This window comes from Gymnoscopelus braueri, assembly GCF_963280865.1.
Source record: "Gymnoscopelus braueri genome assembly, chromosome: 23".
NCBI classification, from domain to species: domain Eukaryota; kingdom Metazoa; phylum Chordata; class Actinopteri; order Myctophiformes; family Myctophidae; genus Gymnoscopelus; species Gymnoscopelus braueri.
This window is the reverse complement of record NC_137625.1, coordinates 15,367,594-15,383,154: the sequence shown is the minus strand read 5'-3', so window position 1 is coordinate 15,383,154 and position 15,561 is coordinate 15,367,594. Positions and strand designations below refer to the sequence as shown.

Here is a 15,561-nt window from a genome sequence, read left to right as displayed (position 1 = left end):
TGTCATCATTGTACATGAGAAATAAATTCACAGTGTAACAATTTTAAAGTGAATTGAACTAAGGTGAGACTCTGAAGGTCATGGGTTCGCAGGCCATTTGGTTGGAAGCAGAGCTCTCCCAGTTGCTAGCTGTCACAACCTGCGAGTTATGGCTTTATTTGCAGTTTGCACCTGGCTCATATTTTGTCCTGTTTACTGGTACAACTTTAGGAAAACATTCTCAATCCTAGACACTGTGTCTAGGAATCTAGGAATACATTGGCTAATGTGTGTATGCCTGTGTTTGCACATCAGTATATTGACTACACGCACGTGTGTGTGTGTGTGTGTGCGCGGGGCACGTAGTCTGCAGTGGTGTGTAAAAGGGGCATTTGACCTCTGGGGTCAACAGCTCCTTCCTTCTTGGCTGCTCTTGTTTCCAAAAACGTGTGTGTATCGTCATGGTATCAGGCGCAAACAAATCAGTCGGCTCCATATGTGGGCACAAAAGGGGCCATGCCCATATATGGCCATGTACTGATGACATCAGGGATCTCCATATATTATGGGCATAAAAGGGACAAGGACTGACAGATACAGAGATCTCCATATATGGGCATATCAGTGGGATCGGTTCGATAGGTACCTCTAGTTTGCAAAAAATCTTATATATAAACTTTATCAACACGATTCTTTTTTTATATGTATAATCTACTAAATTGATTATTAGTCTCATGAACTATTTTACTTTGTTGCACTACAGTGGCATACAAAAAGTTTCAGCTTGTAGATCTGCTATTTTCACCATTTCCTTTTTTTTTACATTTTTATAACGTTTCATTAATCGTAATCGAGGCAAAAGTTTGAAATAATGGTGATATTAAAAGTGTTGAAGTCATATCAGCCCCTACTATGGACTCTGTTTAGATGTGGGGGGTGGAGGGCTGTGTGCCTCACCTTTTAACGTTCTTTCCTCTGTCGCCGCCTTCTCCCTCACCGTTTCCCGTCTTTTCTCAGGACCCAATCACCGCTCCGCTCAGGTGCTGCTCCTATTGGTGGTCCCTGGTCATCTGATCTTCCTGTACACCATCCATCTGATGAAGAGTGGCCACACCACCCTGACTCCCATCTTCATGACTGTATACCTGGCTGCTGCCCTGCTACAGGTGAGACCCCGCCCCACTCGCCTAACCGTAATTATGTGAGAGCGGAAATAGCCGATCTACAAGCTCACAACGCAAGAAGAGCTTGTAGATTAGCTATTTCCCAAAAAATAAAAAAAAAGTTTTGAAAGTATATTCAGTTATTAAATATGTCAGTCATTTCTTTGTATGTAAGTTATTTGTCATATCTGCCCGGTAGAACTTTTGTCTACGAAGCCTAAAAGCCGAACAGAAATGTAATTTGTATGTTCCAATGTTCCATGCCCAAAACACAATTAAATCGTTAATCGCAATTATTTGTGTAACAATTAATCGTCAAGTAAAATGTCCTGATCGTCCTTATCATTCACGGGCAATGTAACAACAACAACAACAGGGAGCATGTTTAGGTCACTGACCTTCTGTCTTTGATGAGCCCAATCAGCATACAGTAGCTTCTCTGATATAGCTTTTAGTCGGTGAGAACCTGAATAAGCAGCATTTAAACGTTTGAACTATTGACATACTGTAGCTCTCATGGGCTTTCCTGGTGGACACGGAAAGACAAACGTGTGTGTGTGTGTGTGTGTGCGCGCGCATGCTTGCACATGCACTATGCATTCCTAGAGCTGTGGTCTGTGGTAACGCCTTTAAGGAATCTGTGAGTTCTATGAGTTTGAACTGTTTTGAAGGCAATTGCGGCGGACAATTATGGAAGCAAAAAGCCATCAGAGTATCAATTGCCTCCTTTCAGCATTTCTAGTTTGCCATGACTTGACTTTGTGGTATGTATGGTATTTTGGCAGTATATGTTTTCTGTGCTTCTGATGTTTGTGTTGCTTTAGCTAGTTTAAATTTGTGTTTATTTTTTTGCCACTCCGTTTGAAAAGTGGGAAAGGTCATTTAAAGCTGCAGCCCGTAACTTCTGTGGGCTACCCGGGATTCGAACCCAGGTCTCCTGCATGAGAGACCATATTTCTACCGCTCTTGGGCCGGGGAGATATTGTTAAGCAGTAGGTGTCCTAAAATGAAGAGTAGGTAGACCACTTCCAGCCACTGCAGGTGCACTAGTTATACTGTATTACAACATAGTCTGCCATACAGACTGGTTAAAATAAAGATTTATTCAGTATAATAATTTTTGCATTGCAACTTTTACACGTTTAACCCATTAAAACCGGGAAAGCATCTGTGTCATATTAGATTTTAGCTGTATATCGTCTCTGTCGGGTGGAAACCTCATAATGTCCAAAACTGTTACTTTTCAGGATTCAAATTCAAAATTCAAAAATCAAAAATCGCAGATCTACAAGCTCAAAACGCGTCGCTTTGCGCCACGTTTCGAGCTTGTAGATCTGCTACTTTCAATGCTTTTGTGTGACGTAGTATGTAGTAGGGCGTTAATTTATGGGGAGAAAAAAATAAAATATGGATATAAGAGGCACTACAGCAACGACACGTAGCAACATGATGTATAGTTAGGAACCAAATGGACCCTTATGTGGATGTAACTCTGACAGTGTACATATTGGGTCCATTTGGTTCCATTTGTATACTGTCAGAGTTATGGTGGTCCGTGGTCTAATGCAGGGGTTCTCAAAGTGGGGTCGGGGGACCCCCAGGGCCCTTTCATATATCGGCTATTTTCAAAACATCTTGACATTCTTTGAAGATTTCTGAATATTTTTGAAAATGTTCACACCACAAATGTTGTATGGGGGGTCCTTGGCACAAAACCTTTTCAGATGGGGGGTCCGCGGCCAAATACACATTAATTTAGGGGTCCTTGACATGAAAAGGTTTGAGAACCACTGCTTTAGGCAACGCGGGTACTTCTTTGAAACTTCAAAACCGACATCAGAAGGTAAGAGATCTATGACCAAAGAGAACGCCGAGTGTGCATGCACACCACGATGTGAACGGGTATTTAGAATTTTGCATAGTGCTTAAAAGTTGCTTTTTCCAATCTGAAGGCAGACAGAATAATGTTTTACGAATCCATTGGCATCGTTGTAAATCTGCCTCTTGACAGCTTGCGGGGGTTATCGCATGAATGTTGCTTTGAGCAACGCTTGTTTATACTGTTCTGTGGCAGCCGAGGGCGATTATGGAGTAATTATTTGTTCAGAAGAGCAAAATCATCATTCTCGGAATTCCAAATGCACTATACTTTTAGGAGAATTGCATTAAAATAGGATGGATTGAACAAACCATGCATAGATTTAAATTAATTTAGATTTTAATAGCCTAATCCTATATCAAACCTAGGCTTATTTTTTATTTTTTAAATCTAGCTTATGCAATTGTTCACATGAGAGAGTAATCTGTCCAGCAGTGAATTCAGTAGGAATGATATGTTAGTCTTAGTTCTTTAATAATGCACAGCAAAATCCTCAGCGTTCATTTATACATTTGTAACTCGAGTGAGTGTACAAAATGTACCCTTGCCTGTAACCAAATGGACCCCTATGCGTCCTTTTGGTCCATTTGTACACATTTGTACACCGAGGATTTTACTGTGTGGGATTCCATTAACCCATTAAGATCGGGAACGCATCTGTGTCATTTTTTGATTTGGGCTAAAAAAGCATTATTCTACACTTTAGCTATTAAAAAATAGCAGATATACAAGCTCATAGCGTGGCACCGAGTGCCGCGCTACGAGCTTGTAGATCTGCTATTTTTTTGAATGATTGTGAAAATATCTGCAAATCTGTGAATATATATATATATATATATTCTTTTAAAGCGGACATTTTTAACTCAAATCTTTGCTTCCGGGGGGTCCCTGGAACAAAATATTTTGAGATGGGGGGTCCGCGGCCAAATGCATATCATTTTAGGGGTCGTTGAAGTTGACAATTATGAAAAAGTTTGAGAACCACTGATATAGCAACACAAGTTTTTTAGAAAAACTGTTGGGATTTAGATTAGATTAGATTAGATTTTGCTGCATTTGCTTCAGGTCTTAATGGGTTAAGACATTGCAAACACTGGTGACTGACATCAGGATATACAGTGCTTTCTAATTAGACCTCTGTCTAGGTAGGGAGCTTCCTGTCTGTTCTGCCTGAGGGGCAGATCCTATGTTCTCCCTATATGTTCACTGATCTTGTTACTACTTCATGTGGACACACCCTCTATACATCCTGTATCACACAGCACCAGGACAGGAGATATGGTTACATTTGTACACAGAATTACGTGGACAAGTCCCTTGCTTTTGTGTGTTTCTGGCCTCTTTACTGTTACGTGGACAAGTCCCTTGCTTTTGTGTGTTTCTGGCCTCTTTACTGTTACGTGGACAAGTCCCTTGCTTTTGTGTGTTTCTGGGCTCTTACTGTGAGACTCAGACTGGAGCTTCATGTCATGAGACACTGGAAGCCCTGAAGAGACACAAGCTCATGAACCCTGGGGCAGACCTGGAAGACAAAACATGTAAGACGCATGATGGACCACCTGTGCGTGATTGATCAGTTGCGCGTTCACCAACTCTGTACTGAGAAAGAGCACACGTTCCACATTCCAGAGGAAGAGGGCACAGTGAGAACATCTCAGCTTGGGGAAGACGGAGGCAAATTTAGAGGTATATCATAAATAAAGGTAGATTATTATCCTTGAGAGACAGCAGAGGCTTTTGGAGATCTGGTGATCTGGAAAGCTCAACAGGCTAGACACAGAAAGAGAGATGGCGGACAGCCTCCCTGCTGGCCTCTGTCAAGAGGGGTCAAGTTGAGTCCAAGTCGAGACATCCAATTACGCTGCAGCGACTTCCTTAGGTGTGATCCACACACCAAGGATTGGTCTGACATTAACATTCCTGCTGTCAACTTCTTTGTGGGCACTGTGAGGACAACTGTGTTTGGGTTGAAGAGATGGAGAGGCTGTCCTGAACACACCAACACAACACATCCCAAACTCATCCTGTCTGAAGAGAAGGAAGAAGTCAAACATAACGTGTGAAAGGATATTCCCAACATCGCGAATAGGTTTTTCACTTAGGTACGAAGAGAAGTGCAACGCGCTTCAGCCAGTTGAAGGCAGAAGGTCTTGTCGGTGCTCAACAGGGACAACTTGAATCAGAGAGAGTAATACCTGGACACTTCAGGAGAGACTATCCAAATAAAATACTGGAGCACTCGACTGGTCTGTACGTATATACAGTACACTGCTCAAAATAATTTAAGGAACACTTTGATCCCTTTAATTCTTTTGAGCAGTTTTTGTTAGCAGTATGTACACAGTTCATGAAAACTCAAAATAATTAAGGGATCAAAGTGTTCCCTACATTTCTTTGAGCAGTATATTATTTTGCAGGGGTGACTGACGTTTTGACTTGCGTCTTACTCAGTCAAACGGAACAAAGGAGAGAGGGGAGGGAGGGTATATAATGTATATATCCTCCCCCTTGATGAGGTCAATGTCAGTGTCCTGGGACACTAGATCTTCTCATCGGGCAGGTTTTACTTTGAGGGTCAGGTGGAAGGATTTAAGTGGGATTTAGGAGTGGCCAGTAGGAAAGGACAGATCCAGCTGAGCCTGACGATGGCTACTGGACTGTGACTCTCAGGAACAAAGACGAGGAACAAGCTAATAATGCAATGCAACTCCCATCTCTCTCAAACCCCTGGTCCAGAAGGTGTACCTGTTTGTGCACTATAAGGAGGGTCTGATATCCTTTTTATGATGTGGAGGCCAGAGTTCAGATCTACTTTTTCACAGGCTGCAACTTCACTGAGAAACGACCCCTTCCTGAGCCCCTAGAGGTAGAAAAGCAGCCTCCTTTGGATTGTGTATTGATTGGACATCAAATTGAAGGCTCTTTCCGGTGCTCGACTCGAGTATCAAATCATTCATAATGTTGTAGAAGTGGCATAATTATAATTGTGTTATAATCATGACGCGTTCACAATATAAAAATAGTGATACAGCATCAGATTGTCCACATGGCCGTGTTTGCTGCCTGGTAACACATTTTTCCATGTCGATGAGATGTTTGTTTTTGTGAGTCTGCAGTTTATTTCGGTGTGTGGCACACAACAACAAATGGCCCCGTTATATGATCCAGGTTTTAGGCTGTCCTCTCTGAAGAGTGGAAAGTTCCCCCTTCTGTTTGCTCAGGGAGTTACCTCTTCCCTGGGTGCCTCTTCTCTTTCACTCTCTCGCTCACTCTCCCAACGCTCTCTTTTACTCTCTCTCTCTCTCATATATGCGCGCGCGCGCGCGCACACACACACACACACACACACACACACACACACACACACACACACACACACACACACACACACACTTGCACTCTCTCCCTCTCTCTCTCCCCTCTTCAGTTTGCAAGTAAACACAAACCTCAATGCAGAGAAGTCTGTGAGGCATGAGAGAGAGATTATACGTAAAGCTGCTTCGCTCAATATATTTTACATTGCACTATCAGCATTGGCTTTATTAAGTGCTAAAATGTGTTCTTCAAAATGCTTGAATTTGCATGCAAATACAGAGTTGCTGCATGTAAGAGTTGATGAGATTGCAATAATAAATTACATTTTGATTTTTCAAAATTAATTGTTGTTGTTTTAGCCGGTTATTTTCAGTTACGTATCCATAAATTATTCTATAATTATTTTTGCTATATTCTTAAGCGATGATAATGAGGGAAAGAGAAAATAAAAATACAACAGAATTTAGCTTATTCTTGATAGACGGTGTGCAGTATTCCCAAAATGCAGGTTTAGATACAAGTGAAGAGTCTTTTTGAAGTTTTATTGCTAGAGTGAAGAGAATGTACTGTATGTGTAGGTATGTAATATGTATAAATATCACAGATAGATACGTATGTATTATAGATAGAAATTGACTAGCTTGGAAGCTTATTAGTGATAATTTATTATTGATGGAGGAGGAGTGGGAGCAATAAGTTATGCTTCTTCTCACTCCTTTTCAAGAATGCATTTTTGATTTACTGTTATTCTGAATAATTTGTTTTCATTTGTTATATTGTTTTAAAAAATTTGCTTTATTCAAAACATTTCAAATAATAAAAAAAGAAACATCAAATCAACGACACCGATCTTACAGCTTGAAACTAAATCGATGCCCTGGAACGGTCTGGACACGACCTCTGTCGCCTCAGGCAACTCTGAATCTCACTGCACAGCCATATTCAAAACAAACCTTTTACGCTACAAATAGTTCATGCTTCTGGGGGTCCCTGGAACAAAAAACATTTTGAGATGGGGTCCGCAGCCAAATACATGTCATTTTGGTGGTCCTTGACATGAAAAAGTTTGCGCACAACTGATATAGAAACATGTTTTTGAAGGCATTTGTGGAATCGTCCTCAGGTCTTAATGGGTTAAACTATATTGAATTCTGTAGACAACGTTTCCTCTCTCGGGCCTCGCAGACACAATTAGGGAACGAAAGTGTAGGTGGGGGAAGGATCTGTTTTTACAGTTCCCTCTTCTTTGTTCTGGTTGACATTCACCTAAATGTTGAGTTTGCATGCATCCGTTTCTTTGAAATAATGACACCACATAGACTGCAAAAAATGCATGTTCTTTTCCTCTCTCTCGTCAGAGTTGATAAGGGGGGTGGTGGTGGTGATGACAATTTTGATATACGGTAGTTTAGAAATAAAATATTTTGGGCAGCAGTTTGCATCAAAGACTATGAAAGTGAATTCTGCAGCAGTAAGTAAAAAAAGGGAGACTGATATTACGAACGAAGGGCAAACCTTGTCACTCTGACTTTTCCTGCCATGAGTAGTTAGGTTTGACAGGACGCTGTGTGTCCCAGAGGCGCTTTCATTGTGCGATGACTTCTCAAAGTTATCATGAAGGGAACCTCCTTCACAGAGTCTGCTCCCCTCTTCTAAAGACAAGTATAACTGTCTACAAGCTGTATACATTCATAAGTGGGTCTATGCTTTGCTTTGGTACTTTGAGAATGAGTTGTTGTTGCAAGAATTTCACCAGCCACCTTATTCTTCTATAGTGATCTGTCAGTGAAATGCCTGTATGGCTAGCAGGCAGGCAGTGTATTTCAATGGCTGGCACTGTTCAGAGCTCATCCTAATTGCCATCCATTCAAGACATTTAATTTTTTTATGTTTCTACTAGCAGCTCTGGACAGCTAATTTCCCCTGAAATTATAACCACGTGTTTATCTTTTAATAGACCCCTCTCAACACCATCCCAGACCATGCAACCACTTTGCACTTTGGCTATTCAAAAATAGCAGATATTCATAAGCTCATAGCACGGCACCGAGTGCTGCGCTATGAGCTTGTATGTCTGCTATTTTTTTTAAATCGTGAAAATGTGTTCAAATCTTTGAATATATATATATATATATATTTTAAAGCGAACATTTGTAACTCAAATCTTTGCTTCTGGGGTTATATAATATTTTGAGATGGGGGTGGGGGGGTCCGCGGCAAAATACATATAATTTTGGGGGGTCCTTGACATGAAAAAGTTTGAGAACCACTGATATTATAGCAAGTGTTTCAGAAAACTGTTAGGATTTTGAAGACATTTGTGACTGGGTAGTGGTACAATGCTTTATGCCGCAAGTTGGCATTTTTAATTTTTTTTTGGGGGGGGGGGGTCATCAAACACACAGAGGAAAATGAATGAATAGTCCTTTTTGCTGAGCAGATCAGAGCAACTTTCGCTATGCGCCGAAAGTTAAGCAACAACGCCATAGCTTCAATCAGACAGAGACCAGTGTTGCCAGATTGTATGAGAGAAATAAGCAACCAGGTCTAGGAAAAATAGCCCAAAATAAAGCGACTATGGGCCACATGAGCATTTTAACCCTACTGTATACATCGGCTATTTGAAAATAGCAGATCTACAAGCTCACAACGCCTCGCATCGCGAGCGACGCACTGTGAGCTTATAGATCTGCTATTTTCAAATAAAATCTTGGGGGCTAACTTATAATAAAAATAACTGGCAACACTGGCTCTTGAAGATAGGCGGTGCTCAGACCATAGGCTCAGACAAACCGGAGTACAATGCCTAGCTATGACCAATCGAAACCACTATGCTAAATCTCGGCCAAGTGTCTCTCCACCCCCAAACACACACACAAACTCGCACAAAAGCAGCCTACTTTGCTATACAAATGTAAACATTTAATGATTCTAAAACGACTAGCTTTTGCATTACAAGCCTTCTTCAACATTCGAACTGTGTTAATATGAAAAGAAACGAAAACCCCCCCAAAAAAAAAACAATCTAAATGTTCCATTATCTACTGATTGTCAGCTGGCGACATGAGGCAGGTTTGACCAGTAGCAGTCACATTTGTAGAATCCCCAGAAGCGAAGATTTGAGTTAAAATGTTATATATAAAAAAATATATATTCAGATTTGCACAAATTTTCCTGATTTTTCGAAAATAGCAGATCTACAAGCTCATAGGGCGGCACTCGGTGCCGCGCTATGAGCTTGTATATCTGATATTTTTGAATAGCCAAAGAGATCTAAAGTGACAGTTAAAAAAAGTTAAAAAAAAAACATTTCATTATGGAGTGCACACTTCTCACTTCCGTGCCTGTCTGTCTTGCCTCTCTTGTCTCAGGTGTTCGCGTTGCTGTGCATCGCCGACTGGATGGTCCACCTGATGTGGCGGAGAGGCAAGGACCCGGACAGCTTCTCCATCCCTTACCTGACGGCGCTGGGCGACCTGCTGGGCACGGCCCTGCTCGCCCTCACCTTCCACTTCCTGTGGCTCATAGGCGACCAGGACAGCGACGTTGGCGACTGAGGTAACCTCTGTCGCCCCCCCTACAGGGAGGGAATGGGCTGTGGTAATATAAACGCCCTCCCCTCCCCTCCTCCATAAGCCTGGCGGTTGGTTCTGTCTCTTTTGCGTCGCTCAGCCGGGGACATTCCTCTTACTTCTCCTTTACTGGACACACGGCTGCATTCGTCACAATGCTGTGAGAGACAAGAAGACGCTGCACATAAAGGTTTAGCAAAACGAAACAAAAAAAACAGACAATTTAATGCATTTGGACATTTTTATATATTTACATGTATGTATATAACTAAATATATGTATTCCATAACTGTTGTTCTCTTCACTTGCTCATCGCCTTTGAGATAAACCCATGATGTTTCTTTGCACCGAGGCACTTAACATTAGGTCCCCGCTGGATCCTCGTCGGGGTGGGGAAATTAAACGCCAATATTTTTTAGCTTAGAATTTTTGCCTGTTTGTTACCAGGCACGTATTTTGCAGACGTCCCGTGCCATTCCAATGTTTAACCCTTTAAAGGCCTTGGAGAAGCATCTGTGTGTCATTTTTTGTTTTATTTTACACTTTGGCTATTGAAAAATAGCAGATATACAAGCTCATAGCGCGGGCACCGAGTGCCACCACTATGGTGGCCAATAGTAGTGCCCACCACTATGGTGTTTGACGTGGTGTGTCTGAACCCCAGGTCAGAGTCTCTGTCTGAAGCACGCACAGTAATATGGGTTTTCATGCTTCCATTTACCGCCATGTATTTGAGTCTTGTCTATAATAATGCCACATGCAGAGGATGTCAATAACATAAGCATGACATGATTGGCCCAATAATGAGTCTCTGTGAATGCTAATGGTACTTGCAGCCGTCGTGTTAACCCATTGAGACCTGGAACGCATCTGTGTCACTTTTTGATTTGAGCTAAAAAGCATTATTTTACACTTTGGCTATTCAAAAATAGCAGATCTGCAAGCTCATAGCGCGGCACCGAGTGCCGCGCTACGAGCTTGTAGATCTGCTATTTTTGAGAAATCATGAAAATGTGTGAAAATCTTTGAATATATATTGTTTTAAAGCGAACATTTTTAACTCAAATCTTTGCTTCTGGGGGGGTCCCTGGAACAACATATATTGAGATGGGGGTCGGTGGTCAAATACATATCATTTTGGGGGTCCTTGACATGAAAAAGTTTGAGATCCACTGACACTGATATAGAAACATAAGTTTTTTCAGAATACTGTTGGGATTTAGAAGACATTTGTAGAATCAGCTCTGTCGGGTGGAAACCTCTGTGGAAACCTCTGTGTCCAAAACTGTTACTTTTCAGGATTCAAATTCAAAAATAGCAAAAGTAGCAGATCCACAGGTTGTGGATGTTTAGGTACTTTTGTGTGACGCTGTAGTACAGTGGTTCTCCAACTTTTTCATGTCAAGGACCCACAAATTGACACTTATTAGCCCGCGGACCCCCATTTGAAAAGATTAGCCAGGGACCCCATAAGAGAAGATTTGTTACGGCTCTAGCAGTGATTCTCAACCATTTTAATTTCAAGGACCCCCAGTTTGACTTGAATTAGAGGCTACGGGCCCCCATTTAATGGCATTTCTATCTCTGGGACCCCAATTCATGTTGTTAAAATCAATGTTAATGTAACTCTGAGAGTGAACAAATGGAACCAAATGGACACTCTCAGAGTTACAGACCCATAAGGGTCCATTTGGTTCCTATCCATCATTTAGCTGGGGACCCCCTGGAACCCCCTCAAGTACCCCCTGGGGGTCCCGGGACCCCACTTTGAGAACCAATGCTGTAGTATGATCAAGTAGGGCTTTAATTTACGAAAAAGTTAGAAAATGGAGATAAGAGGTTTCTGCCCGACAGCAGCAAAATGCCTTCGAAATCCTAACAGTTTTCTTGAAATCCTATGTTGCTATATATGTATATATATATATATATATATAGCTACGATCTAAAATGACACCGATGCTTTCCAGGTCTGAATGGGTTTAGCAAATGAGAGGAATTGTCTTCGTAACCCCCCCCCCAGCTCTCTCAGATGCACAGACGTTCCCATTCTTTTTCCTCCTTTTTATTTATTCATCTTGCCATTGATGTGGGTTCAGACAGGGCAGTGCCAGCAGAATCATTATTTCTACCGTGGACAATATGCACGCCAAGCACATGCTGTTGTTTACATGTATGCACAGTGATTCTCTGTCTCTCCAAGCCAATTCCAATGATCATGTGCCTCTTGAGATTCACTGGTTGACATGGTATTAGTCACGCCATAAATGTAATTTTTTTTTCTACTTGCATTGTAATACTGTGCGATTTAAGAATTGTTTTCATTTTGTACTCACTACCAATTTTCTGACAATAACTGTTGTACGTTTGCTTTCGTGGCATACATTGGCATAAATAAATGTTTTAATAAATGTCCAGCATTTGATAAATAACTAATTTTGTGATTCTTTGGTGGCTTTCCGTATGCTGTTCTTTTTTTAAATGGCTTGTCCAGAGTTGGAGGCATTGCCATATTGTTGAGAAAGAATAAGTCAAATCAGCTCAGGACGTGAGCTGACAAAGGCTTGAATACTAAGCCATATGGAAACACAGCAGTGTTGTATTGGGTGGTTTCTTTCTTTCTCTGTCTCTGTCTCTCTCTCTCTCTCTCTCTCTCCGTTTGCCTCAAGTTAGGCCAACAAATGTCTGTGTTCTCCCACGATCACAGACCATCACCATGACAACACGAGCAGAAATTGTTCATCCTCTTTCTTGACCGCTGCGTTCCAAGGAACATGCATTTTCCACACAAATGCCACCCTTCACACCCACCTGTCCGCATCATCTCTGTTTAACATGTACAGTAGCACTCCATGAATGATTAGCGTGATGGGTGTCATCCTGGATAAGGCATGATTGATTTAGCTAAGTTGGGAGTATGAAGCAGTGTTTATGTCGGAGATAATCAAATGCTCTTCATAAGATGGAATCAGAAAGGAATCGGTTAGACATACTACTACTACCCGTAGACTACCCCTACTGATAAGAACATATACAGTACCTTAGATGTTTTGCATGATATTTCTACTTCAGTTGAAAAGGAAGCATGACAAGGCGGATAAGGATAAATAGCAGTGGTGGAAAGAGTACTCAAATGTTTTACTTAAGTAAAAGTATCAATACTGCTATGTAGAAGTACTCTGTTACAAGTAAAAGTCCGGAATTCAAAATTGACTTGAGTAAAAGTACAAAAGTATTGGTATCAAAATGTACTTTAAGTATTAACATGTTTGAAAATAGCAGATCTACAAGCTCAGAACGCGTCGCATCGCGACGCGTTGTGAGCTTGTAGATCGGCTATTTTTAAATAGCCGAGGTATAAAACGGGGCTAAAGTGGTTAATCTATGATTTATAATGTAATAATTTATATCTGCAAAGTAACTAGTAACTAAAGTTGTCAAATAATTGTACAATATTTGCCTCTGAGATGTAGTGGAGTAGAAGTAAAAGTATTGGAAATTGGGAATACTCAAGTAAAGTACAAATACCTCAATTGTACTCGAGTACAGTACTTAAGTAAATGTACTTGGTTACTTTACACCACTGATAAAAAGAAAGCAAAATAGAGATTCCCCTGTGTCTTTGGACATTGAGAGATGCATTAGCTCTGCCTTGTCCACTTTAACCAATGGATTCTTCCTACCTTCCATGTGATTTGTCATGGTTATATTTTGTTCCCAGGCTCAAAGAAGTCTGGTGTTCAGATGAAGCTGTTTTTTTTTTTGAACCAGATTTATTCAAAGGGTGTACAATAAAACTGTCCTACTACACAATATCACAATATCAAAGATGGTTCTTTAGTTTTCTGTTGTTTTTCTTACTTATCACAAACGAGACAAAAGATACCCTCCCTCATGTCCTTTGGGAAGCAACATAATACACTTCCTATAAAGGTAGTGGAAAAACAAATGAATAATAAAGAAGAATGGGGAAAGCGAGCAAGTGTCCATCGATGTTAGAGAGTTCATTGGGTATTAAATCTCTTTTCAAAATGAAAGACGTTAAATCTTTTAACAAATATGTTTTTGTTAGTTGTTTTTTTTGCTGTTTTTTACTGGCTGACGAAGCCTGTGATGCATCATGTTCATAACGACAATGATGGACCTCTGGAAACACCTCATTATCAGGGCCCTGAACAACCACTCCTGGTGTGCATTTTGTTTTTTTTACTGTTTTATTATAGGGGGTGACCCTGATTGATATAATTTAGTCAGCGTGTGCACACATCGCTTAACAATGTACCACTGTTAGTGTCTAGACAGTCAGATTTTTTTAACAGTGGCAAGTGAGCCCAGTTCAAGGTTGATAAACGAGGGCATGGAGTTTTGGGGGGTACACGAGAAGTTACTTGGTCCCCTTGGTCTGCTGGCTTAGCAGTAGTGACCCAGATAGGTCCAGAAGGCCTATGAAACCTAAACCAGGCGTGGACGTTTTTCCCCCACTTCAAGTGGCCCTAGGGGCTATTATCAGCAGAGCCCCAGACATAAGAGGAGCCTGAAGGGTAGCTAATCTCCCCCAGCGTCACACAGGTCGAATACCCTGGCAGCTCCCCGGGTGCCGAGGTGCCGGTCCTCATTTTGGGAAACAATACTTGATTCACAGTACGGTTAATTGGGAGCAGATTCCTCCAGAGAGGTGTTTTTCTAGCCGGTGATGTCAGGTCGATCTTAATGTGTTCAAATCCACGTGCCCAGAGGAATTTCAACGTTTGCTGCCAATTGCGGAATGAATAATGACTGACGAGCATTTTGATTTGTGTCTGACTGCACCTACACCAATCAAATTATAGCCAGCAATCATTCAGCTTTAACTGCCATGTGCTTCTACTTGTCGAGTTGATGATGGCACAGGAGAAGCGTTACCCTAGGCTGATATTTTTTTCTCCTTCTAAACACACAGTCATTTGGAATGATTGTGCAGTGTAGTGGTAAATGCACACCAAACTGGTTATGGTATATGTTCCAACAAAGAAAAAGAAGAATAACCACACACTCCATATGATTATTCAACTTCTCAATGTGTTTGGGATATGAGCCCCCCTCCCCAAGCCCCCTAGCCCTTGGCTTGCATATTTTAAAAGCTTGCGGCATGCAAAATAGTCATTGAAAAGTGCTTGTAGTCAGGTGCCTGTATAGAAATTGTGCACGTTTGAAGATTTTGAAGTTGTGCATTAAAGTCTCGTCTGTACTCCTGACTTGCTGTATTGCAAGATAACGACCAAAAGTATAACTGCAAAGTGTTTCTGGTCAGGCGCAGCAGACTTTGATTGAGTGGGTTAAGTTCTTGTCTGAAGTTCACAAGCTTATGAGTTTAATCCTTGCATCCCTGTATGAGTTTAATCCTCATATGAAAAGTAGTTTTGAAAGGCAACTTCTGTAGGAAAGGTTGAAAAGCTCTCGCTAACTGGTCCAGTATAGTGGCAGATTTTGTGGCTGTCTGGTGCAAGAGGCTCAAGGTTGTCGGAGGCAGCTTGATGAGCTTCATGAGAAATCATGCGATTTGAGGCGTAGGATGACGATCAAAGGTGACAATGAAGTTCAACCGAAGCTGAAACACACAACCTACAGTATGTCTCACCCACACGCTTTTAGACCATTGAGCTAATGATTCAAAATA

At 41.3% G+C, this 15,561-nt stretch overlaps 2 protein-coding genes across 2 annotated transcripts in view; one reads left to right on the top strand and one right to left on the bottom strand.

The window, feature by feature from the left end:
• The window catches only part of slc41a2b (solute carrier family 41 member 2b), a 30,381-nt gene extending 20,271 nt beyond the window's left edge, over window positions 1-10,110 (top strand). The window contains exons 10-11 of the mRNA XM_080420632.1: window positions 997-1,145; window positions 9,708-10,110. Coding sequence (XP_080276758.1) covers window positions 997-1,145; window positions 9,708-9,893 — 335 coding nt within the window. The 3' untranslated portion in view covers window positions 9,894-10,110. The remainder of the gene's footprint in view (window positions 1-996; window positions 1,146-9,707) is intronic.
• Window positions 10,111-10,248: 138 nt separating this feature from the next.
• LOC308079258 (thioredoxin reductase 1, cytoplasmic-like) overlaps window positions 10,249-15,561 on the bottom strand; it is a 105,661-nt gene continuing 100,348 nt past the window's right edge. The window contains exon 16 of the transcript XR_013932580.1: window positions 10,249-10,852. The gene's annotated coding sequence lies outside the window, so the exon portion shown is untranslated. The remainder of the gene's footprint in view (window positions 10,853-15,561) is intronic.